This window comes from Dama dama, chromosome 11 (genome assembly GCF_033118175.1).
Source record: "Dama dama isolate Ldn47 chromosome 11, ASM3311817v1, whole genome shotgun sequence".
Taxonomy (NCBI): domain Eukaryota; kingdom Metazoa; phylum Chordata; class Mammalia; order Artiodactyla; family Cervidae; genus Dama; species Dama dama.
The window spans coordinates 95929119-95955229 of record NC_083691.1 but is presented as its reverse complement, the minus strand read 5'-3'; the positions used below and the strand labels follow the sequence as shown (position 1 = coordinate 95955229).

The 26111-nt window shown below is 46.7% G+C and overlaps 1 protein-coding gene across 2 annotated transcripts in view; it reads left to right on the top strand.

The window, feature by feature from the left end:
* IL1R2 (interleukin 1 receptor type 2) overlaps nt 1–25906 on the top strand; it is a 39926-nt gene extending 14020 nt beyond the window's left edge. For both annotated transcript variants that reach the window (XM_061155872.1, XM_061155873.1), the window contains exons 2-9: nt 5639–5766; nt 6714–6972; nt 8966–9146; nt 12792–12963; nt 15958–16020; nt 19232–19367; nt 20886–21028; nt 24704–25906. In XM_061155872.1, the coding sequence (XP_061011855.1) occupies nt 5639–5766; nt 6714–6972; nt 8966–9146; nt 12792–12963; nt 15958–16020; nt 19232–19367; nt 20886–21028; nt 24704–24885 (1264 nt within the window). In that variant the 3' untranslated portion in view covers nt 24886–25906. The remainder of the gene's footprint in view (nt 1–5638; nt 5767–6713; nt 6973–8965; nt 9147–12791; nt 12964–15957; nt 16021–19231; nt 19368–20885; nt 21029–24703) is intronic.
* The last annotated feature ends 205 nt before the right edge of the window (nt 25907–26111 follow it).

The following is a 26111-nucleotide window of genomic DNA, read 5'->3' as shown; positions in this document are numbered from 1 at the left end:
GTGTGTGTGTGTGTGTGTGTGTGTGTGTGTGTGTCCCAGGTGGGTCCAAACAGGGCTGGGGGTCCAGCCAGGGTTTGGGGGCCTAGGCCGCACTTCTGAAAACTATGGGAAATTAATATTTACATCAAAATTAAGCTTGGAAATTTTTTCTAAATTAAAAGCTGAAGCAAAATGAAAAGTATTTGGATCTAAGTTTCTGAGAAGCACAGAGGTCATGAGGGGTCATGGGGGGCCCAGAAGGAGAGACAGACAGAAAGACAAAGAGAGAAGATGAGAATAAACCAAAATTGGTGACCCTGGGTAAGATACATTGGGCCTCCCAGGTGGTTCAGTGGTAAAGAATCCACCTGCCAATGCAGGAGACACAGGAGACCTGGGTTCGATTCCTGGGTCAGGAAGATCCCCTGGAGAAGGGTATGGCAACCCACTCCAGCATTCTTGCCTGGAGAATCCCCATGGACGGATAAGCCTGGCGGGCTACAGTCTGTGGGCTCTCAAAGAGTCAGACAGGACTGAGGAACTAAACGATAATAACAAGGTAAGATACATACTGGTGTTATACTTTTTAGTACATATCACGTTCTGCAACGTGTTAGTCTGTTGGAATTGTTGAGAATTAAAGGAAAAGGTGAAGTGAACACCTGCACACGTGCAGGCTGCATGTCCATCCCTGAGCAGGAGTCAGGCCCAGGGTCACGGGCGGGGACAGTCACCTGGGCCTCAGGGGCCCGTGGTGGATGCTGCTCAGGCCTCCCCCTCCTTCCCGCCCCTTCCCCGGCCTGGGCACCCCTGGCTTAGGCTGAACCATCAGCAGTTTCCACCTTACTTCATTCTTTTTCTTTTTTCAATTTTCCCCACATTTTTGGCCATTTTCCGAGCCTGGCCCTGCTTTGCCTCCTATTGCTCCCTACTTTTACACTGAGTTCAGCAAAACAGGTCATTTGACAGAAGAAAAAAATAAAGCTAGAATTGTAACTCAAATACTTGGAACAAAATGCCTTTATAATTTCTTTCTTCCAGTAAGAAGGTCATCTCAGATTCAAGCAGAAATGTCAAATTGCCTGTAATTTAAAGACACATTTAAAGAAAGTAGGACAGGAAAACAGCATTTTGCTGCAAAATGAATTCTTCTTCCTCGAGGCTGCCAAAAACTGATGTTTCCCACACTGCGGCAGCTCTGGTCCCAGCCTGCTTCTGAGGTTTAGATGATTGAAAATGATCACTGCTATGTGTTTGTGGTTTAATTGTCTGAAGCCACTTCCTGGAGAGGTCACAGGGCAGCTGCTGTTTTGCCAGAGTCCACAGAGAGGACTGGAGACAGCTGCCTTTGGCTGGGGGCCTAGGCAGGTCTGGGGGTCCAGGCCAGGGATTGGGGAGCCTCAGTGGCACTGGGGGCCCAGGAGGGGATCCGTGGCTCAGGTGGGGCTGGGGGTGCAGGCGGGGGTCTGGGGGTGGCACTAGGTGGGGCTACGGGGGCCTAGTGGTGGCTTGGGGAGCCACGGTGGGGCTGGGGGTCCAGGCAGGGCCTAGGGTCTATGTGGGGGACCCAGGTGGGACTGGGGGGTCTCGGCAGGGGGTCAGGGGCCCAGGTGGGGCTCAGGGTCCAGGTGGGGGGTCGGGGACCCAGGTGGGACTGGAGGGTCCAGGAGGGGTCAGGGATGGATGAGCAGGGCTGGTCTGGGAGGAGAGCAACAGTGTAGAATTTCGTTCCCCTGGAACAGCGTGTCCTTGTGTCAGCTCTACTCCTCACCCCCACCAGATGCGGTTTTGAGAGGAGGGTTAACGTCTGTCTCACGTTCATCGCCTGAAAAGAAAGTGATGACATGAGATTTCTTGGATCCCCTCCCAGCTCCAAGGCTTCAGCAAGCAGCCACCGCAGAGTGGACGCAGCCTGACTCTTGGGGTCAGAGTGACTTTTAAATAGTTACAAACCTTCTCCCCATCAGAGGAGGCTAAGCCTGAGCCTTGGGGGTGCTTTCATCCGAGGAGAGTTGAGATGACTTCTTACAGTCAATGGGCAGAAACGTTTTAATTTTAAGAGTCAGGTCTCAGAAAGAAGAGTGTGAGAATGTTATGTGTGACAGATCCCTGTGGGGCTCCTTCCCTGAGCTCCTTGAAATTAGGGGTTCAGGATAGGAGTGACAGGAAGCCTGAACAAAGGGGGCAGTTCGGGTCGGGGTGGGGGCAGCTCCACGAAGGCACCGAGGAGCAGACTCCTTCGCACACGGTCTGCACGTGGCCCCACCCAGCCACCATATCCACACTGAGCTGGCAGCAAGGCAGACTTTGAAACTGAGACTTTTAAGTTTTTCAGACACTTTTAAGTTGACGTCCGGGAGGATCATACGTTTCCACTTACATTTCATTGGCTCAGATTTTATCATGTGGCCACTCCTAGTTGTAAGAGAGGCTGGGAAATGTAGTCTTTGTGTGGGATGGGAGGTGCTTAGTTAAGAGTCGGGGGGTTTCTGTTATTGGGGAAGCAGACACTGGAGAAGGAAGTTAGCATCTGTCATAGAAACTTTGTTTCTGAAGACTAAGGGCTTTGGAATCACCTATCCTGGGTTTAAACATCAACCCCGTGTACTAGCTGTGACATATTGGCCAAGTTACTTCACCTCTTTAATCTCTTCTACTTTAGCATCCATGGATTTGGCATGATGTTCACATCACAGGCGCAAAACAAAAGAATCAACGCTCAGTATTTAGCACAACAGCCGTCACCGGTCCCCTGGTCCCTGTGTCAATGTCTTTGACTTCATTCATTTATTCAGATGTGTGGTATTGATTGTTGTTGTTCAGTCACTAAGTTGTATCTGACTCTTTGCCACCCCATGGACTGCAGCACACAAGGACCCCTGTCCTTCACCATCTCCTGGAGTTTGCTCAAACTCATGTCCATTGAATCAATGATGCCATCCAACCGTCTCATCCTCTGTCACCCCGCTCTCTTCATGCCCTCAATCTTTCCCAACATCAAGGTCTTTTCTAATGAGTCGGCTCTTCACATCAGGTGGCCAAACTATTGGAGCTTCAGTTTCAGCATCAGTTCTTCCAAAAAATATTTAGGGTTGTTTTCCTTTAGGATTGACTGGTTTGATCTCCTTGTTGTCCAAGGGGATTCTCAAGAGTCTTCTCTAGCTCCACAGTTCAAAAGCATCAGTTCTTCAGTGCTCAGCCTTCTTTATGGTCCCGCTCTCACATCCATCCATGACTACTGGTATTGATTGTATGTGTGTTTAACTCCTATTTCTTCCAGTCCTCACCAGAGATCTCATGAGTCTGGCTAGGACCAATACAACTAGGATGTGATTAGCTGCATGTGTTAGTCACTCAGTTGTGTCTGACTCTTTGCGACCCCTTCGACTGTAGCCTGCCAGGCTCCTCTCTCTACGGGATTTCCCAGGCAAGAATATTGGAGTGGGTTGCCATTTCCTTCTCCAGGGGATCTTCCTGACCCAGGGATCGAACCTGGGTCTCCCCCATTGCGGCTAGATTCCTTACCATCTGAGCCACCAGGGAAGTCCCTGTCCAAAGAGGATAAAGCAACATGGTCACTGTTGGGGTGAGCTTTATGCTAAGTAAATGGCCTGGTGAACCTTGGGTGGGATTAGAGGTGAAGTTACAGGAGTAGAAGCAGGAAGAGCTGAGGGTGAGACAGCCCAGAGTGGACACCCAGCTAAGGGGAAAGTTCAGGCCCTCCCTGTCACCACTTGTCACCAGTAGGGGTGCTCAGGACACAGCTCTGAGCCCCCATCTTCTGGTGGTTGCCCAGTGATGAGGTGGGGGAGGTTTCTAGAGTTCAAGGGTCACTTCCTCTGTCTGCCAACACTGCCCTGGCAAGCTAAGAGCCAGCTGGGGTTACTGCGAGCCGTTCTGAATGCCATCTGTGCCAGGAATGGGGAACAAGCCAAACTCCTTCAAGAATATGAAGGTGGGTGCTGGCAAGGATGTTTCTATCTGGATTCATTCATCACTCCCAGTTTCCTAGCAGACTTTCAGTTGGACACGTTCCCTGGTACTTTCTGGGAGTGGGCACCATGCAGTCCATGAAAACTGAATAAGATGGAGCCTCTGTCCTCGTGGGCTTCCCAGGCGGCCCCCTGGTAAAGAATCTGCCTGCCAGTGCAGGAGATGTGGGCTCAACCTTCCCCTGGGTTGGGAAGATCCCTTGAGGGAGGGCATGGCTACTCACTCCAGTTTTCTTGCCTGGAGAATCCCATGGACAGAGGAGCCTGACACGCTACAATCCAGAGGGTCGCAAAGAGTTGGACACTGAGCCGCTGAATATTATGTCCTCGTCTGTCCCCACCCCTGGGATCCACAGGTGTGGTCCAAGGCCTGATGGCGCCCACTTCATTCCCTCCTGGGGTAACTCCTCCCTTTACAGGCGGGGGTGTTTACCTGCCCCACAGATGGCACGTCTGGCCACGTGTCTGGCTTTGGCCAAGGGAATGTGGGCCAACAAGAGTGAGCTAGTTCTGAGCAAGCAAGGCCTCGCGTGCTTTTGCCCACGTTGTTTATGTTTTGCCATCACGTGAGAACATCACCTCCCAGAAAGTCACTGGTCCAAGGAGAGTGAGACATCCATGGAGCGGACTTGGGTCCCACCTGAAGCTCAGAGCCAAGCCTATCCCAGCCTAATCTAGGTCGGCCAACCTCGGTCTCACCCACAGTCCTGTGAGCGAGAATGGAAGACTGGTGTTCTGTGGCATTGGTTTGGGGGTGCCTGCCTAGCAGCATTGTTGGGGCAGTGGCTAGTGATACAAGAGGCAACCGTGATAGAGCGTGAGAGGGGCTGGGGCAGATGCGGATGGCCCAGGGGGGAGGTGGGGGGAGGTGCTGGGGGGCCGGGGGGAAGTACAGGGGGCATCTGATACTCCAGCTTTGGGGAGGTTGATGGGGAGGAATGCTCCGTGAACTTGTGTAAAATATTCAGTTTTTCGGCTCTCATTTTGCTTTTTCCTCTGGGTTGCTCTAGACCACAGATTATATAGAATTCCTCAGGTTATGTCAGAATTGTGTGTAAAATAAGAGTTAATCCATAAGGCCTATAGCAAAAGTTCTCTGACAAGTTAAATATGAGGGCCTTTTGACTTTGTGACTCATTCACTCATTCCCAACAGACAGGAATTAGGAAGCAGCTCTGAACAAAATGAATTAGCATCCCGAGCACCTGCAGCTTACATGCAGGTGAGAAGAGACATAGTTGATGACAAACGTCAAGAGAGCAGGAGAGCTGGAAAGGAAAGATGGAGTGTTGGGGCAGAGGTGGGTGCAATTATACGGGAAGGTCAGGGAGGACCTCGTGAAGAGTGATGTTTGAGCTAAGACACTAGCAGTGGCCTTAGGTGAGGAAAGAACCTCTTGGGCCGAAGAGCAGGGAGTGCTAAGGCATGTTTCAGGAAGACGGAGAGACTTAGGATACAAAACTCCTATTTCCAGCAAAAATTGCCAGAGAGGAAGAACAGATTCAAAAAATTTTGAGTTTTCTTGTTTAAAAAAAAAAATCTAGGCTAAAAGGTTTCTGTTGTCAGGTAAAGGCTCCAGAAACCAGCCCAGGACCATCCTCATGGGGTCCTCCCTTTTGGTGTTGGTGGTGCCTGGTGACCGCCGCCCCGTCTGTCTCCTCCTTTAGGCCCTGCTGGGCAGGACTGGCAGTCTCCCCTCCCTGTGTCCTCCAGAAGCTTCTGGGAGCCATGTTCCTCTTGTCTGTATTGATAATGGGTGTGTCCCCCTTCGCCGTGCAGTCTGAGGATCACACGGGTAAGTAGTGACTCTCAGCTGGAGGGGCTTGCCTGCAGCTTCTCTGGGGATGTTGTTGTTTGGTCATTAAGCTGACTCTTTGCAACCCCACAGACTGTAACCCACCAGGCTTCTCTGTCCATGGGATTTCCCAGGCAAGAATACTGGAGTGGGTTGCCATTTCCTTCTCCAGGGCATCTTCTTGGCCCAGGGATCAAACCTGGGTCTCCTGCATTGGCAGGCGTATTCTTTACCATTGAGCCACCTGGGGATAGGAGTTGCTTATCTAGGGAGATTTTGTTGTTACTGAGAAGCCAGGTGTGACCATCTGTGCTTTGGTAGGAGACAAGAGTTTTCTCTTGCCAGTCTCCTCTGGTGGATGAGTTTGCTGTGGGCGTCAGTCATTCCTGCCAAAGGAACAAACCAAAAAGACCATGCTTTTTGCACTTGATAAAAGGTGCTTTTGGATTTTTACCATACAATGTGTTGGCACTAAGCTGAACTCAATCAATATCAACCTTGAATGACCAGGTGTCATCACGTCAAAAATAAGACCAAACTTGAGACTTCCTGGTGGTCCAGTAAGGTTAAGACCTTGCCTTCCAATGCAAGGGCTGTGTGTTTGGTCCCTGGTCAGGGAGCTAAGATCCCACATGCCCCGCAGCCAAAAATCCAAAACATAAGGCAGAGACAGTATTGTAACAAATTCAGTAAAGACTTTAGAACTGGTCCACATTAAAAAAAAAAAAAATTCTTAAAAAAGACCAAAATTTTTTGTTATCTTGTGAACCTAATTTAACTTTTCCCACAAAATGTGGATGGAACTTGTTAGCAGCCCTAATGTCATTATCTGGGAGCTTTGAGAGCATTGTGAGCTCTCAGATTTGTTGGTGGGACCCCACATCATCAGGGCACGTGGTGTCCCCGGAGAGACCCCAAAACCTGACCGTGGATTCTCTGTCCTTCAGTGGCCGCAGGAAGCTGCCGATTTCATGGCAGGCACCCCAAAACATGGTTCAAGGTAGAAGGGGAGCCTTTGGTCTTGAGGTGCCCCCAGGTGCTCCACTGGGAGTCTACCAGCGCCCATGTCAACGTGACGTGGCATAGAAATGACTCTGCCGTGGCGGTCCCAGGGGAAGAAGAGTCACGCGTGTGGGTCCAAGACGGAGCTCTCTGGATCGTGCCAGCCTCCCAGGCAGACTCCGGCACCTACATCTGCACTGTCAGGTCAGCCCCTTGGGGACAAGAAGCGGGGAGGGGCGCTCTTCCACAGCAGATGCTTGCATGGCATTTATAACAGCCTGGCCTTCCAAATGCAGCCCACAGGTGGGAACCTACTTTACGTCTGCCTCACTGTCCCTGCAATACCTCCTACCTGGGAGCCTGTCCCAGCCATCCTCACGGTGCCCTGTCTCCCCTTGCTGGGATCTTTAAGTGTCATCTCTTTGAAGAGGATGTCCCTGGTGACTTTGTCTAGAGCAGGATTCCTGTCCCTCTCTCTCCTGAACCTGAAGTTCTTTGTCTTCATCTGACACACATGTACTGGTTTTATGTATTTAAGGATTCGTCCACTCCATTAGAACATACACTCCAGAGCACAGGGGTGTGGTTTATGTTGTTCGCTGCTGAATCCACAAGGACTTAGGGAATACATGCAGAACCCCGAGTCGAGTTGGAGACCGGGGAGAGACTTGAGGGAGAAGTTAACACAAATGCTTATTGGGGCAGGGAGAGCCAAACCCATAAAGTTCTCCCAGGTGGTGGGTGTGGAGCTGAGGCTGGAACCCACAGCTCCTGGCATGGAACTTAGTTCCCCCATTTTTGTCCTGCTGCTTTTTTTCCTCTTTAATTGTGGTAACACAAGGATAATATAACATTTACCATTTTAACCTTTAAAAAAATTTAATATTCAGCTGAATTTATTTTTGTTTTTAAATTTTAATTGGAGTGTAGCTGCTTCAGGGCTTCTCCGATTGCTCAGTGGGTACAGGAGACACAGGAGATGTGGGTTCGATTCCTGGGTCGGGAAGATCCCGTGGAGGAGGAAATGGCAACCCACTCCAGTGTTCTTGCCTGGAGAACCCCATGGACAGAGGAGCCTAGCAGGCTCTAGTTCAAAGGGTGGCGAAGAGTTGGCCATGACAGCAACCAGCGCAGAGAGTTGCTTTGCAGAGTTGTGTCCGTTCCTGCTGCCCAGCAGAGTGAATCAGCTGTGTCTGCGCCATACCCACTCCCTTCTGGATTCTCCCCGTGCAGGCAGCCGCAGAGCATTGAGTAGGTTCCCGGTGCTCTGCGGCCTGTTCCCGTCAACTGTCTATTTTATACATAGTATCAGCAGTCTATGTGTCCATCGCAGCCTTCCAGTTCTGTTTCTATTAATATCACCATTTGGCCTCTGCCTTTTCCTCAGTTCCAGGGTCTTGATAGAATGATGATATTGAGATTATTGTTAGACCAACCCAAAAAATAAAACCCAAACAAACTTACCAAGTTCATTTCCCCCATGCAGTATTGAAAAAAAGACTTCACAGATCTTATCCAAAGATCTTAAGTTTCCTGATATTTGATTTCAGTTGATACATGATTTCCAAGAGAAGTAAAGGGGATGTTCTTCCTATGGAAACAGTGGCTCTTGGGAAACTGTCTCTCCATCTGGACAAGGTTTCCTGGTCTGGGAATTTGGAGCGTGTTGGGGCTGTGCTGAAGCCCCACCTGGGGGGGGGGGGGGGGATGCTGAAACACCTCCCCAGAACCTGGGAGGGTGTAGACCCCTTTGAAGAGGACTTGGAGTTTCTTGTGTACGTGTGCTAAGTCACTTCAGTTGTGTCTGACCCTTGGCAACCCCATGGACTATAGCCCACTGGGCTCCTCTGTCCACAGGATTCTCCAGGCAAGAATACTGGAGTGGGTTGCCATTTCCTTCTCCACTAGGAAACTGGAATTTCTTCTTAGTGACCTCAATGGCCTTGAAAGCAGGCTTGTGAAGGTTCCTTTGAGAAACATGCAGAATACATCACCATTCCTATCTGATAATTATGACATGGTACTTTTTCTGCCCTCCAAAGGTTCAGAAGGACTAGGGACAGAAATGCTACAATACTAATGAGAAAAATACAGAATGAATTATTCACTGAGATTGGGGAAGTTATTCTTAATTTCATTTAGTTTTACTTTCATTTTGCCTTGCCATTTAGTATTCTTTTCTCCCCTTTTAAATCAGAAATGCCTCTTACTGTGACAAAATGTCCGTCGAGCTCAGGGTTTTCGAGAAGACAGAAGCCTCTGTGCCGCTCATCTTCTACCCCCAAATTATACCCTTGTCAGCCTCTGGGCTACTGGTTTGTCCTGATCTGAGCGAATTCATCGACAACAAAGCTGATGTGAAGATTCAGTGGTACAAGGTACGTCTCTGAAAATTGGCATTTAATGAATGCATGTTTGAAGAGCCATAGAAAAGATATAAAATGCCTATTCTGAAGGCAATATGTTCACTTTTCTATTTCTATTTTTTTAACCAGTGATTTTTAAAAGGGTCATGATTAGTATATTCTATACATCTTTATAAGGCTTGAGTAAGCATCCTCGGATAGTGATTTGAAAAGACAGTGTGTGAAATAAATGCAGAATAAATAAAAACTGAAGAAAGTAGCTTTTTACTCTATGCTGGGTCTATAGAAATTTAGAAAGAACTGTTTAACAACTTTATATTCGTGTTAATAGAGTTTTTATAAAAGCACATGAAAATTAACCTTTGGGTTAAAGGAGTAAATATTGGTGTAAACACAATTTCGTGTCTTTCTCAATAAACACTGTTGTCAGCTCCCTTGTGTAGACCAGGGGTGGGCAAAAGACAGCCGTGGTCCAGTGAGCTGCCCCTCCTTTATTGTTTTTTAACTTTTTCTTTTGTATTGGAGTATATTAAATTAACGATGTTGTGATAGTTGCAGGCGGGCAGCCAAGGGACTCAGCCATATGTGTACATCTACCCACTCTCCCCCAAACTCCCCGCCCACACAGGCTGCCATGTGACATCAAGCAGAGTTCCCTGCGCCCTGCAGTCGGTCCTTGTTATTATCCATTTTAAATATTAGCTGCTACTCAGTTTTGGATGTTAACTACCCAGTTAAGGATAGTTTTCATGTTTTTAAATGGTTTAAAAAATTAAAAGAAGACTAATATTTCATGACCTGTGAAAATGATATGAAACTCACATCCCAGTGTCTCTAAGTAATGTTTTACTGAGGCATGCTCATTTGTTTCTCTTTTTATGGGGCAGCAGCAGCTGAGTCGAGTGGTTGGACAGAAGACATGTGGACCATAGGCCTAAAATATTTACTTTCTGGCTTTTTACAGAAAAAAGTTTGCTGACCCCTAATATAGGCTGGGAATTGATACTAAAAAGTATGGTTACTTGTTTAAAAATGGATAGAAATGAACACTTTAGTAAAAAAAAAAAAAAAAAATAGGTTGACCACCTGACAAGCATTCTAACTACAAAATAGTGTAGTATGTCAATTTAATATTGGAAACTTTTAAATGATTTTCAGAGAAAATATTGAGTTGGCCAAAAAGTCCTTTCAGTTTTTTTGTATAGGATGGCATAGCAAAAGCTGAATGACCTTTTTAGCAAACCCAGTAAGTAGCCAGCTCTTATGAATTAGTCCGCCCAGTAGAGGATCTCTTAAGAGATATCTTAGAGGTTTCATAAGAACATAAAAGCAAAAAGATCTCTTAGAGGTTTTGTAAGAGCATTAAAAGGTCAAGTGAGAGATTTTACCATAGAGGAGAGAGCACAGGTTCTGGGGGGTGGCCAGTCTGCTGTCTGGCCTTGGTCAGCTTTTTCCCTCTTTAACCTGTTTTCTCTGCAAGGCAGCACTTCGTCCCTCCCACACCTGGGACTGTTTCCAGTTGAAATGGAGCACAGGGTGTGAAAGACCTTGGGCAGTGCTTGGTGTGTAAATACGGGTGGACAGGGGCATCCTGGTAGCACTTAATGGTATCAGTTCCCGTCCTAAGAGTGCTGGCTGTCACTGAGCATGTACTGTGTCCAAGTCTGTTCTAAGCTCCCCGATACGAACCCAGTGCAGTAGGGGCTGTTAATATCTCCATTTTATGGATTAGGAAAGGGAGACACACAGATGTGAGTGCCGTGCCCAAGGTCACTCAGCTGGCAGAGGATGAAGTCAGACCTCTGACCGTGGAGGCCGGAACGTGCACATCCCTGCCACACAGGCAACCCTGGAGACTTGCAGACCCTGGAAGAACCATGTGGCTCTGCCCTGTTTTAACTTTTTAAACTTAATCGACACACTAGAGACTGTTCACATTTGAAGTACACTAATCAGGAACCCACACTCTGTGTGTGTGGGAGTCGCTCAGTCGTGTCCAACTCTTTGGGACCCCGTGGACTGTAGCCCACCAGGCTCCTCTGTCCATGGGATTCTCCAGACAAGAATACTGGAATGGGCTGCCAGTTCCTCCTCCAGGGGATCTTCCTGACCCAGGGATCAAACCCAGGTCTCCCACGTTGCAGGCAGGTCCTTTACCATCTCAGCCCTGTTAGGGTTCGTTCACATTTGATCACATGTGTTGGGAATGATGAAATCTCTGTTTTTAATTAAGTATATTGTTCAATTAGACTTAATGAGTCAAGTGGCTGACAAACTCTTCCAGTTATGCCCATGTTCTCATTCAGATAAGTCTGTGAAATGACTCAGGGTTATATTCGATGATTGCAGTTGCCCTGGTTTTGAAAGAGATGTTCCTGAGAACATTTTGTGCTCATGAGGTGTTTCCTCTGCTCTGCCCTGCAGTACCTTTGTCCATAGGAGAAGTGCGGGTTCATGTCTCAAACTCGGTTTTCTCTTACAAAATTTTCTCCATCTCTCCTGACTCTTTAACTTGAAATGATTCTTAACATGACTACTGCAACATCAACTCTTGTGGGCATTCACCATGACTATATCATAGCACTCCTTTCTGGATGTTTCCCAGGGCCTATAGGCAGCAGTTAGGCCATAAATATATTTATATTTTAATGGCCTACTTTGTCAAAGAAGATAGTTTCTTTTTTTCCCGTTTTGCCAAAGCAAACGTGCTTTAAACCTTGTAGTTAAACAGACCCGGCCATTTATTACAAACTTTTTATTTTGTATTGGGGTATAGCCAATTCACAATGTTGTGATAGTTTCAGGTGAAGCGAAGGGACTCAGCCATACATAACATGTATCCATTCTCCCCCAAACTCCCCTCCCATCCAGGTTGTCAGATGACATTGAGCAGAGTTCCTTGTGTTATATAGTAGGTCCTTGTTGGTTATCCATTTAAAATTTATCTGTGTGCACATGTCCATCCCAAACTCCCTAACTATCCTTCCCCCCAGCAACTATAAGTTTGTTTTCTAGGTCTGTGAGTCTATATCTTTTTTGAAATAAGTTCATTTGTATCATTTCTTTTTAGAATCCCCATATAACCAATGTCATATGGTATTTCTCCTCTGTCTGAATTACTTCACTCAGTGTGACAATCTCTAGCCCCATCCATGTTGCTGCAAATGGCATTATTTCATTCTTTTCAATCTAGTCATTTTATTTTACATGCTAACAAACTCCCTCTCCTAAAAATACAGTTAAAAGAATGTCCCAAAGGACAACATTTGCAAAGTAAATACCAAGGTAATTCTTGGGTTGCAAATTCAATAGTGATGCATAATACTGATGCTGTTCATGGCTTTTGAGATATCAATTAGAATATAGTTTAACTTTTTTTTTTAAAATTTTTAAATTTTTTTTTTATTAGTTGGAGGCTAATTACTTCACAACATTTCAGTGGGTTTTGTCATACATTGATATGAATCAGCCATAGATTTACACGTATTCCCCATCCCGATCCCCCCTCCCTGTAGTTTAACTTTTTAAAAAACTTTTAATTTTGTATTGGGATATAGCCGATGAACAATGCTGTGATAGCTTCAGGTAGACAATGAAGGGATTCAGCCATACATGTACAAGGATACAGTGTAACTTTGAAAAACGTTTTCCCTTAAGGATTCTGTCCCTTTGGATCAAGACAACAAGAAGTTTCTCAGCGTGAGGGGAACTCGCTTACTCGTAAACAATGTGTCCATGGAGGACGCAGGCTACTATACCTGTGCCATGACGTTTGCCCACAAAGGCAGGCAATACAACATCACCAGGAATATCAAACTCCAAGTCAAGAGTGAGTACTTGCCATCAAGAAACCTCTGTACCCTGGTTCAGCAACAAGCATGCAAGGGAAAAATTAGGGCTCACATAGAACTCTTTTTTTCCCCAGATTGTTATCTCTTGATTGAATTTTTTCTTAATTTTAATTGAGGGAAAATTGCTTTACAATATTGGTTTAATTTCACGTAGAATTCTTTGAGTGTCTTTGGTATGAGAGGAAAACAGATATGGCAAATCTCTCAGCACCAGGCTTGTAAGACGTGTGTGACACTTGGAAGGATAGAAAGCTGGGTGATTTTATGAACAGCGAATCCCTGGGTAGTTGACAGGGTTCTAAGTCTGAAGTTAAGATATACACCACTAGAGGGAGCCAAACAGTAGTTCACGTGGAAGGTCCCTCTGCAAGGTCCGTCTGGAAGACTTGCCCATAGAGGGCCAGTCATCAGAACACAGTTGCCATAACTTTGCGTCTAATTCTAGGATGTGCATGCGTGCTCAGTTGGTGGGTCGTGTCCGACTCTTTGTGATGCCATGGATTGTGGCCCACCAGGCTCCTCTGTCCATGGGATTTCCCAAGCAAGAGTACTGGAGTGGGTTGCCATTTCCTTCTCCTAATTCTAGGATGCTAGGATTTTTTGGAGTTCTCAATGAGAAGTCTACACATTGGCATAGCTGGTGAAAAATCTCTTTTTTGATCTTCCCCAAGCATGTCTAGCCTGAAGATTCAGATGGTAAACAATCTTCCTGCAGTCCAGGAGACCCAGGTTCAATCCCCGGGTTGTGGAAATCCCCTGGATTTGGAAATGGCAAGCCACTCCAGTATTCTTGCCTGGAGAACTCCATGGACAGAGGAGCCTGGTGGGCTACAGCCCAGGGTGTCGCAAAGAGTCGGGCACGACCGAGAAAACTGAGTGACTAACACACAAGCGTGTCTCGTGGCTCTTGAAACCAGAATTTGAAACAGCAAGGGCTCTCATGGGTTTAAATGAGTTCTACCTGAAAATAATGTGTGAACAGTACCAATTAGCATGTCAAGCTTGTTCGTGTTTCTTCCACGCCTCCTATGTGCTGCGCATCAAGCTTGGTGCGCGAGGCACACAAGTGGTGAAGGCCTGGCCCCTGCTCTGGACAGTATGGTGCTTCTCTTAACTTTATGCACTGAATAACTACACAACCGGGGTCTTTTAAAGGCTTCCCAGGTGGCACTAGTGGTAAAGAATCCGCCTGCCAGTGCAGGAGATGCACGTGATGAGGGTTAGATCCCTGGGTCAGGAAGATCCCTTGGAGGAGGGACTGGCAACTTATTACAGTATTCTTGCCTGCAGAATCCCATTGACAGAGGAGCCTGGCGGACTACAGTCCATGGGGTTGCAAAGAGTTGGGCATGACTGAGCAAGTGAGCGTGCACACACACACACACACACACACACACACACACACACACACACACACAGACATTTCAGAGAGCTTTGAAACTATGTCCAGGTATATAATTAGTCTACGAAGGGAAAAGACTTTCTTCTCCCAGAGAATACAGAGATTCGGTCTTATTACAGGGAAAATCGAATCTTCCGTGAATGGAAATCTCTGTGTCTGGTGAGGATTCAATCACATCAGCCCCTTGCTCCCCCGCAGAGGGGATCCCCTAGAATCCCGCCCCCCTTCACCATTATCCTGTTCCTGTGATACTGCGCAGGAACACAAGAGGGCGCCAACCTACCTATTATCCTGTGTCCCGACCACACTGTGTCTCAGCTGTTTTCAAGGGTGGTCCTCCGCCAGCTGCAGCATCACTTGGGTACTCATCAGACACGCAGACTCTCAGACCTCCTCCCAGACTTACTGAATAAGAAACAATTTGCAGCCCATGTTTAATAAGCTCCCAGGTGATCCTGACATGCCCTGGAGTTTCAACCCATGGATGTCTCTCGTCCTTGGGGCATCTTTTCCCCTTCTCTGCCTCCCTGAAGCCGCCCTGTGACCTTGGAGGGAGGTGCAGGCTCCTGGTCATGATCACAATCACAGTGGAGAAGCCGGCTGCTCTTTGGGCTCACCTGGGATGCTGCCTAAAGCTTATCCCATTAGGGTTTCAGATGCTTTTTAGTGGAAGACATGAGGAAGGAGCCGTGGTGGACATGGGCAGCCCTTCATCCACCCTTCGCTGTCCTTTCTGCCCCAGTTCAGATGCCTAGTTTCTTCAAGCTGCTGGAAGAACTGCTTCTTGGGGAGCTGGGCTCTGATTCCTCCACAGAGAGTCAGTTTCCTCAATTACAAGCCGAGGTGGCCAAGCTGGGTTTCCCTGTTTCTCTCTCAGTGTGGGGTTAGCAGGCTTCCCAGGCGGCCATTCCCAGTGGCACCCGCCTGCCAATGCAGGAGTCGCAGGTTTGACCCCAGGGTCGGGAAGAGCCCCTGGAGGAGGACATGGCAACCCACTCCAAGATTCTTGCCTGGAAAATTCCATGGACAGAGGAGCCTGGCACGCTACAGTCCATAGAGTTGCGCAGAGTCTGACATAACTGAAGTGACTTAGCTTCACACACATGGGGTTAGCATCACAAACAGGTGGTTCTGGATGTCCTGTGCCTTCTTTGTTTTTCAGAAGTGACTCCAGGATCCTATGGCAGGTGTGGAGGGGGCTTACTTTAGGGTGAGGAGCCTTTGGCATAACACCCATCCCGTGGACATGGAGAACATTCCTGTTAAGGGTTCATTCAGGAAGCCGAGGAGTGGAATGGTTAATTGTTATCGCACAGCATAGAACATCTGCGAGAGGAATGTGTGTATAACTGCGGCTTCTTCCAGTAATCTCTCTTCTGGGAAAAGCATTGGCCAAAGAGCCTCAATTTCGTGGCTAGCCAGTTTCCTTTGCCAGATAAAAGCTGAGTCTCACAATGTCTGGCTCTGCTGTAAAAGAGAATTTAGCTAATTAGCTAAACAATAGATCCTGACCCTCAGCTCGCAATGAAGCGCTTCCTCATTGAATCTCCTTTCCTCCTGTCTTTCTCAGAAAGAGATGAGGAGACCATTCCTGTGATCATCTCTCCCCACCAGACCATCTCAGCCTCGCTGGGTAAGGACCGTGTGACCCATGGGGGTGGCTGCAATCCCAAACCTGGGGCCCCGGGACCCCTGCAGGTCTCTGGTGGAGACCCTCCCTGCAAGAAATAACAATGTTGTTACCCCATCAAGAATTAATCAAATGTTCTTAGAAATGGCATTGTTGGGAAGCATGCATATTTTACTTCTTGAAAACTCTACCTACAAAAAAACTCAATGCAAAAAATCAAAACATTCCAGTGACCATTGTTAACTACATGAAAGGAAGAATGGATGGCATGATGTCCCAGGCAGCACCTGAGGTGTATTTAAAATATTAATAATTTACTTCACCAACATGTGGCTAATGCTAGCATTACGCCCAAGGCTCAGACTGCCCTGCCAGCTCCCGGGAGACAGTTCCTTGTCACTTAATATCAGGTCAGTGGGTCAAGGGAGGTAATGCTTGTCAGAGGTTTTCGTTTTTCACCCTTTCACTGTTCTAGCCAGCACACACTTTCTTATCAAACACTGTTAAGTTTAATAAGATGTCTTTCAATGCCAACATCAACCCTGTAGAATGGTCTTATTTCTCCCATTTTCCAGAAGATGCCTGGGTTGAGGGTGGTGGGGGTCATTGGCTCAGTGTCTGTCAAAAAGTCACAGCTGAGTCTGGCTGGGGTTCAGACCCAGGCCTGTGTGTCTGTGAGGCCTGCACCTTTTGTGTGTGTTTGTTTTTATATAATCGTTTTTTAGGTCTTACGCTCATTTATTAAACCCTGGCTGCAGAGTTCTGTCTGTCTATCCATCTATCAGTCACATGTCTATCAATCCATCTATCAGTCACATGTCTATCAATCCGTCAATCATTTATGTATCCATCCATCCATCCGTCTATCTGTCTACCTACCTATCCCTTCTGTTTGGTCTTAGGCTTGTATTTTAAGGGCTTTCCAGGTGGCTCAGATGGTAAACAATCTGCCTGCAATGCAGGAGACCTGGGTTTGATCCCTGGGTTTGGAAGATGCCCTGGAGAAGGGAATACCCACTCCAGTGTTCTTGAGGCTTCCTTGGTGGCTCAAATGGTGTTCTCCAGTGTTCTTGCCTAGAGAAGCCCCTGGATGGAAGAGCCTGGTGGGCTACAGTCTGTGGGGTTGCAGAGTTGGACACGACTGAGCAACTAACCCTTATATTTTAAACTCTAATTGGTGACCATGGAGCCTAGGGGGCTCTTGCAGATGCTGGGGTTGTGGCCTGACACCTGAGTTGCAGCTCCCGAGGCTATCTCGGCTCTCAGAAGACCCTTCTGGAAGCCTGGGGAGGTGGGGACCCAGGTCAGTGCTGACCCTGGCTCCTCCATGTTCCCCAGCCCACAAAACTGCACCTCCCACCCTGTTGCTTTGCATGCATGGATGTGCCTGGCAGAGTCACTTGTGGCCAGATGAATGGGCTGCTGCTGCCTGAGAAATCTTTTAAGGTCAGAGGGGTGTGCAGGAAGAACAAGAGGAGGCTTTCTGAGCCTGAAGTGGGGCCAAGGGGGTTAAAGGCCAGGCCCCAGAGAGGCCCGTCACGCCTGAGGAAGACACGCATGCGAAGGATTTCTTCTTTTGTTGCCCACTTTGGTGACTAAAAAAAAACTTACAGTGATTGAGGCAAGGGACTCAGGACTATCACATCACACAAGTGTAGAAGGTATCCTTCACCCTTCATGTAAAACACAGTGGCTTTTTCTTTTGAAAGAAGTTTTTATTTTGTGTCGGGGTATAGTCAGTTAACAGTGTTGTGATGGTTTCAGGTGGACAGCCAAGGGACTCAGCCACACATACACGTATCCACTCTCCCCCAAACTCCCCTCCCATCCAGGCCGCCACGTGACGTTGAGCAGAGTTCCCTGTGCTGTACAGTGGGTCCTTGTTGGATCCATTTTAAATATCGCAGTGTGAACATGTCCATCCCAAACTCCTTAACTATCCCTTCCCCCCATTCTTCCCTGCAGGCAACTATAAGTTCAATCTCCAAGTCTATGAGCCTATTTGTGTTCTGTAAGTTCATTTGCATCATTTCTTTTTAGATTCCACATATGTAAGTGTTAAGTCGCTCAGTCGTGCCCAACTCTTTGTGACCCCGTGGACTGTAGCCCACCAGGCTCCTCTGTCTATGAGATGTTTCAGGCAAGGATACTGGAGTGGGTTGCCATCTCCTCCTCCAGGGGATCTTCCCAACCCAGGGATCGAACCCGGGTCTCCTGCACTGCAGGGAGATTCTTTATCGACTGAACTACAAGGGAAGCCCACATAAAAGGGATGTCATATAATATTTCTCCTTCTCTGCCTGACTTACTTCACTCAGCATGACAATTTCTAGGTCTCTCCACGTTGCTGCAAATGGCATTATTTTGTTCTTTTACACGGCTTAGTAATATTCCATTGCATATATGTGCCGCATCTTCTTTGGGCTTCCCTGGTGGCTCGGATGGCAAAGAATCTGCCTGCAATGCAGATTCAATCCCTGGGTCAGGAAGATTACCCTGGAGAAGGGAATGGAAACCCACTCTAGTATTCTTGCCTAGAGAGTCCCATGAACAGGGGAGCCTGGCGCACTACAGTCCACAGGGTTGCAAAGAGTCAGACATGACTGAGCGACTAACACACATATACACACACATACACAAGGTTCCATTGTACATATGTACCACATCTTCTTTATCCATTCCTCTGTGGACATTTCGGTTGCTCCTGTGTCCTGGCTATTGTAAATAGTGCTGTAATGAGCACTGAGGTGCATGTATCCTTTTGGACCATGAATGTAAAACACAGTGACTTTTGAAAGGGTTAATCCTAAATGAACACGACCTGGGTGGAGAGCTCCCTGGGCAAACAGGAGAGCCGAGGCCAGCAGTGGGCAAAGAGAATCCACACACACACCCGGATTTTTGGAGGCAGCGAGAATGAATTGTGGAGGAAGGTGGCCTGGGACTTCAGAATGCTCTGTAGGAGCCCAGTGGCCTTGGGAAGCTATTTGCCTTTGGCTTTCCATCTGCCATGAGGAAGGAGTTGGAGATGCTTAGTAAATACTGACGCTCGAGGTGAAAGCTTAAGGGAACTAAGATTCCTTCTAAGAAAAAACAATAGTGTGGTGAGGGTGTCTGAGAAGAAGTGGAAAGGCCCACTGCTCAGATCCCCTGACCTGACCCCCGTCCGCCAGCTGGGTTCTGACGTCTGACGCGCTATGTCTTGCTGTTACAGGGTCAAGACTGACAATCCCGTGTAAGGTGTTTCTGGGAGCCGGCATACACACAACCACTCTGCTGTGGTGGACGGCCAACAACACCCTCATAGAGGACGCCTACCACGGGGGCCGTGTGACCGAGGGGGAGCGCCAGTAAGTGATGGGGGGGATCTTCCTTGTCCCCCGGGCAGAGCTGTTGTGACCCTCCACAGGCTCACTTCTTGTACAGACAGTGTCCTAGCCAACCCATCCTATATGACGCACACACACACGTACACAGTATAAACCTATGTATATCTTTTTATTCTAATCCGTTGGATTTTTAGCATCTTCGACATTGAGTTTTGCTAAGAATCATCAACTGCTCTTGAAAATCAAGGCTTGTAATGCTATGAGTTGAATAGCAGCCTAATACTTGGTTGGTGCTTCCTCTTCTAGTTGTTTAATTAAACCTTTTTCTCTGGAGTGTTAAAGTTTTCAAACAAATACTTTGAGCTAAGATGTGTCCATTTCTGACTTTGCAACCTGAGAGTCCAACATTTTCACAGCCCTTAAAGAGACCTTGAGATATAGCGCAGGATCTGAGCCCCGCCTATTTCTCAGGAAGCCGTGGGCTACCACAGTCTCTAAGGAAGGATGCTATGAAAGAAAGCAAGAATTCTGTTCTCAAAAGCCTTTATCTCTTTAAAATGTTTTCTCACTCTGAACGCAGAACAGTGAGGCCTTGTAGATGGGAACCATTTTTGTGTGAGGAAGGCAGACCCTTCCATGTTCCAAATTATAAAGGATTTTTAAAATTGTGGTGTCAGTACTCTGAATTTGCCTGAATTTTTGCTTGCCAAATTCTTGTCTTTTTGGAAAGATCTATCAAACAAGAACTTTCTGGATGCAGTTTAGTGGATAGAAATTAGGTGTGGTTAGCACAGCCCTTTGCTTGTGGATCCTCATTGCAAGAAGTTTGGGCAGAACTCACATGCCACATGTCAGCTTGCTCATACTATCCGTTTACTTAAAGGAGCCTATTTTTTCCCCCATAGATGAAAAAAAAAATAGTGACAGTGGATCCACAGCCACGATATTTTTATTTGTACTATTAAGTAATGTGAAGCATCTTTGGATTCCTGGAACATTACAAATGGCAGTGATGTTGACTCGAGCCCTCCCCCGCGTCTGCCGCCCTTGGTTCTGAACTTGAACTTCCAGAGTGAGAGCTGGCAGTGAATGCTGATGAGAGCAGACACTGAGCAGGATGGGATTCCTGGAAACTCCCTCCCTCCCTTCAATATGCAAATGATTTGTTGGTCACAGAGTCCAATTTCCCCAGACTAGACATTTCTGTTCCCACCAATGGTTCACTGTTCATCAAGAGCCTTAAAAAGTGCCCCCCTGCCACTGCCCCCACCTATTTATCCAAAGAAGCTGGCTTCTGTAAGTTCTCATTGTCACAAGCATCCTATCACAGTGACCAGCATCTTAAGAGTTATTCTCACCTTCAGGAATAGGCTTAGAAATTCTCCCAAATAAATAACAACTGTAATGGCAAGTGGCTCTCACTTGGTAAACCGAGCCATCAGTTTGAGTACGGCGGAGCTCTGAGAGTGTGTAGGTGTCTACTGAAAAGACAAGCGGGCGTTTGACAGTGGGTGTTGAGCTCACTCTTTTGTTACTCAGGGCATACTCAGAAAACAATGAGAACTACATTGAGGTGCCACTGATTTTTGATCCCGTCAGAAGAGAGGATTTGCACACGGATTTTAAATGTGTTGTCCGTAATACAATGAGTTTCCAGACGCTTCGTACCACGGTCAAAGAAGGTATGGATTTTGTTGGGGGGTGGGTTGTGAAAGGGAAAGACAAGTGTTGGGTGCTCTGTGGATGGGAAACAAAGGTCCTGATTCAGCAGGTGGTTACTTAGTGAGTCTGTGAGTTTTCTGTTAGTGGAGCTCAGAAAACACATCTCTTCGTTTTTGTGAATGTTTTTGTAGGCTGGAGGCTGGCTTTGGGAGATTATACTCAAAGGAAGATTTAAAGAGGAAGCTGATTTTTTTGGGAAAAAGACAAAATGGTTCTAAGATGGATTTTAAAACCAAACCAAACCAAACCCCGTGTCTCCTGTGGTTCTGCCGGATCAGCAGGGCCAGTGTGCTTCCCTGAGCCCTCGAGGCGGGTGGGAGGTTTTTCATCCTGAGGCTGAGAAACTTCATCCTCCCAGGGCTGGGAATTGGGAGGTACCCAGAGCTCAGGTGGCTTTAGGGTTCAAGCCATCAGTCACCAGGAGATAGGGCTTCTCTGGTTGCTCAGTGGTAAAGATGCTGCCTGTGATGCAGGAGAAACGGGTTTGATCCTTGGGTTGGGCAGATCCCCTGGAGAAGGGAATAGCAACCCACTCGAGTATTCTTGCCTGGAAAATCCCATGCACAGAGGAGCCTGTCCGGCTATAGTCCCTGGGGTCACAAGGAATCGGATACAACTGAGCAACTAAATAATAGCAACATCAGGAAATAAAGTGCAAGACTGTAGCTGGATCAGCTCACTACTCAGGGAAGAACACTGAAACAAGGAGAAAAGAAAAACCTGATTTATCCTTTTGAGGTGGCTCAGCTGGTAAAGAATCCTCCCGGAGTTTGGGAGACCTGGGTTTGATCCCTGGGTTGGGAAGATCCCCTGGAGAAGGGAAAGGCTACCCACTCCAGTATTCTGGCCTGGAGAATTCCATGGACTCTATAGTCCGTGGGGTTGCAAAGAGTCGGACACGACTGAGCAACTTTCAAAATAAAAAAAATCATTTTGACAGATCGATTTCTTCTCAGTGTTTGAGTGCTGAGCAGGCAAGGGAGGTGTAAGTGATGTAGTCTGTCAACTGCTCGAAGGACAAGAAGGGAAGGGACAAAGTGACTCCCACTGGGGACCTTACCCTGACTTCTGGGCCTCAGCACAATCAGTAAACACAGCTGCCCACGTTTGGGTATTTGCAGAGGAGGCAGCTGCAGACGTTTGTTTGTTTTTAAGTTGAGAGTTATTTCTGGAGGGCACCCAGGAAGAACAATACCTATGGTCCAGGCCCCCACCAGGATGCACCCACTTCCTACAGTGACCACGGAGGAGCTGGGGGTGGGTGGGGGGAGGCTGTGAAAAACCATGAGATACTGGCCCCAGAAAGCTGAGATGTATAGGAGAGGATCGATTTTAGTTAGCCCAGACTCTTGCATCTTCCCATACATAGAAAAGTGCTAAATTCCTTAACTTGAAACATCAGGCAAGCCTTTAGTGGAAAGTTGAGGATCTGGATAAGTCTCAGGGCAGGAATGACCACACAATACAACTTCTCTGAAACTGTGATCTGTACACACCACCATCCCGCACTTGAGCCACTGGTTGACAATGCAGATTCCTGGGTCACCCCCAGACCTACCCAGTGAAATTCTCTGGGGTTGGGGGGAGGCCAAAGACGGACACTTAGCAAGCTCTGTTCATGATGTATTTTGAGAACCGTTGTCAGAGCACAGAAGCAAGGCCTGACGTCTCAGATCATTTCTCCGTGAAGGAGCTGGTGGTGGTGCAGACTTAGAAATGGAGGATCCACTGCCAGGCTGCAGAGCAGTAACCCAGAGGAAGCCACGGCGTGTCTGGTCCTGAGGCTGGGAACCTGCTCACATTTCTAGGACGTGAGCCCTGACCTTGCATGTCCTTCACTGGGTTGGCTGTGACTGATCATAGAGCTCACAGCTGAAAGCTTTCACCAGGGCTCAGAGGTGCCTCCCAATAGTTGCTCGAAAAATGAAAACTTCACTCGGTTTGTGGAATTTTAAGATGCAAGAATCATCTGGAGAAGTTGCCTGAGATTGTGTTTTTCCCCCCAAATCTGCACAGAGTAGAATAAATAGTAGCTTAGAAATGTAGAATTCTGGCCTCCTCATCCATGTGTGATCAATAATCAGAGCCTCTTTTGTGACTATAACAAGTAATACACTTGTTAACCTTTTCATCAATTTTTATTGGAGCGTAGCTGCTTTACTTTACAGCAAAGTGAATCAGCTCTATGTTTGCGTTTATCTCCTCTTCTTTGGATTTTCTTCCCGTTTAGGTAACCACGGAACACTGAGTTTCCTGTGCCATACAGTAGATTCTCATCAATCATCTATCTTACACACAGTATCACTAGTGTATATATGTCAGTCCCAACTTCCCAGTTCATCCCCCACCCCTACTGTTACCTCTCGGTATCCGTTCGTTTGTTCTCTGCATCTGAACTACACCCTCTCTAATTCCATCTTTACTCTTTTTTTATGCTTTTATATTTATTTTATTGAGCTATTATTCACATACCGTAACAGTCACCATTTTAAAGTGTGAAAATATACTTGTTGGCTTTCTAAACTTTAATTGTTATTATATTCTGGAGTATAGTTGGTTTACGACGTTGTGTTGGTTTCAGGTGCAGAGCTAAGTGGTTCAGTTATACACAGGCATCCATTCTTTTTTGGATTCCCATATGGGTTATTACAGAGTATTGAGTAGAGTTCCCTGTGCTATACGGTATGTCCTTGTTAGTTATCTATTTTATATCATGTATATATGCCAGTTCCAACCTCCCAACTTACCCCTCTCCTGCACCACTTGGTAACTTTTAACCAACACTTGTTTCCTATATTTTCATCACACAGAGCTGCAAAGGAGCAGAACTTAAAAATAACTGGATCCCGGCAATAATTTTGACGCCTAAAGCTCCTTTATTCCAAATTTTTCTTTTCCTTTGTTACTTTACTGACTCCTCCTGACACCAAGACTCCCTGGAAAAGGACACATCACAGTTGGCCAGCAAAGACCTTGATAGACACCTTATTGCATACAGTCCAGCAGGTGGAACAAAATTAGACCTTGACACATGCCCCGCCCCATCGCCAAAATCTACACTGCTTCTCTCCGATGGATATTTGTCCTACTTGACTGTTGTTGTTGTTATTTATTTCTTTACCCATTGTGGAGCACATGGGATCTTCCCCAACCAGGGATCAAACCTGTGCCCCCTACACTGGAAGCTTGGAGTCTTAACCACTGGTTGTTCAGTCACTAAGTCATGTCTGACTCTTTGTGACCTCAAGGACTGAAGCACACCAGGCTTCCCTGTCCTCTGTCATCTCCCAGAGTTTGCACAAATTCATGTCCATTGAATCGGTGATGCCATCCAACCATCTCATCGTCTGCCATCCCCTTCTCCTCTTGCCTTCAGTCTCTCCCAGCTTCCGGGGCTTTTCTAGTGAACCACTGGACTGTCAGTAGATTCCTGTTTTACCCTCCTTGTTTTTATAATGCCACCAATATCATTCTCAGGTACCCTTGATCCGGGCGTAGGGGACATACTTTCTGAAAATCAGTGCATACATGTTAGAAGAAACGAAGGCCGTTTCCTTCCCTGTAGAGTGCATGGCAGTGTCCTATTTGGCCACAGGAGCTTGTTCACCTCTCATGTGTCTCTGTTCTTCCTACAGCTGCCACGTTCTCCTGGGAGATCATGCTTGCCCCCCTGTTCCTCGTCGTCTTGGTTCTGGGGGGCATATGGATGCACAGACGGTATAAATGCAGAACTGGAAAAGACTATGGTTTGATGGAGTTAAAGACTGGCCATCCAGACTCGCAATCCTATCCGAGTAAAATAAAGGAAATAAAATAGTTCACATCAAGCCAAGTCCTTTCCAACGGAAGCGGCTCAGCTTTGTGAAGGATGCTCTTCTTGTCCTCGGTTGTTTACCAAAGCTACTGTGTTTATAGTGGATTGTAGTGAGAGACTGAAATGTCCACATAATGTTTATTGTGAAACCAGATCACGGGAACCAGTGTGCATGTGGGTGGGTATGAAGTGCCCTTTGAATAAGAGTTGGAAACATCGAAATGAGTTTTGAAACTCATTTATTCATTTCATAAAAATGCGTTAAAAGTTCTATGTTGGCTATGCTCTGTGGCAGATGTTCTAGATACAAAAATAGTGAAGGCATGGTTTTCCTTTGGAAAAGTGGAATTTTATCTCGAAACTGGAAAGGATGATTTAGAAATACTAAAGAGGTAGAATCCTCAAAAATTGGTAAATGCTTTTTAAAAGGATGATCCAGAAAATGGTAGTGTCAAATAGATGGTCTGAAAAATACATAACATACTAGTGAATGGAGAAATGGATTCAGTTTTCATAATTAAACTTCTGAAAATAAAAAGAAAGGAAGAGTGCTGAGATGATTGCATACGCATTGTGGAAAAAAAAAATCACAGCCTCTTTTATATAATATACCAAAAATAAATTCCTGCTAAGTTAATGAGTTAAATTTAAAAATTGAGTTGCAGGAAAATTGGCGTGACTCACTTCTTCACCTATTCAAGTCTTGGTTCAAATGTGATCTTCCCACAGGCCCTTATAAGAGACCCTCGCTTTCCATCCCTCTCTGACCCCCACCCACTACGCTTTGTGTCATTTTAGCTCTTACCCCACCAGACCTTCCATTATGTATTTGCTTGTTTTTTTCCTGTCTGTTTTCCCCACCAGCATGGGAGCTTCTTGAGGGCAGAGATGTTATTTTGAGCACGACTATATATTCCCTGTACCTAAAATCAAGCCTGCTGTTCCCTGGGCATTTAATTATTTGTAGAATAGAAGAAAATAGGATGAATTCTCTTTATGGCAATAAAAGAACCACCAGAGTAAAGATGGGCAGGATTCATTATGTTACAATTTCTGCATAATAGAATAATAAAAGCAAAATGTCAAAGAAATTGCGTCAAGCAAGATCAAGGCATTAATAACTATAATCTGCAGAGTGATTCAGGGTTCTAAGGAAGGTGTCAGAACTGAACAGATGAAGGAACATGAGTGAAGAATTTCAGAAGAGACATGCACCAGGGAACCATGGT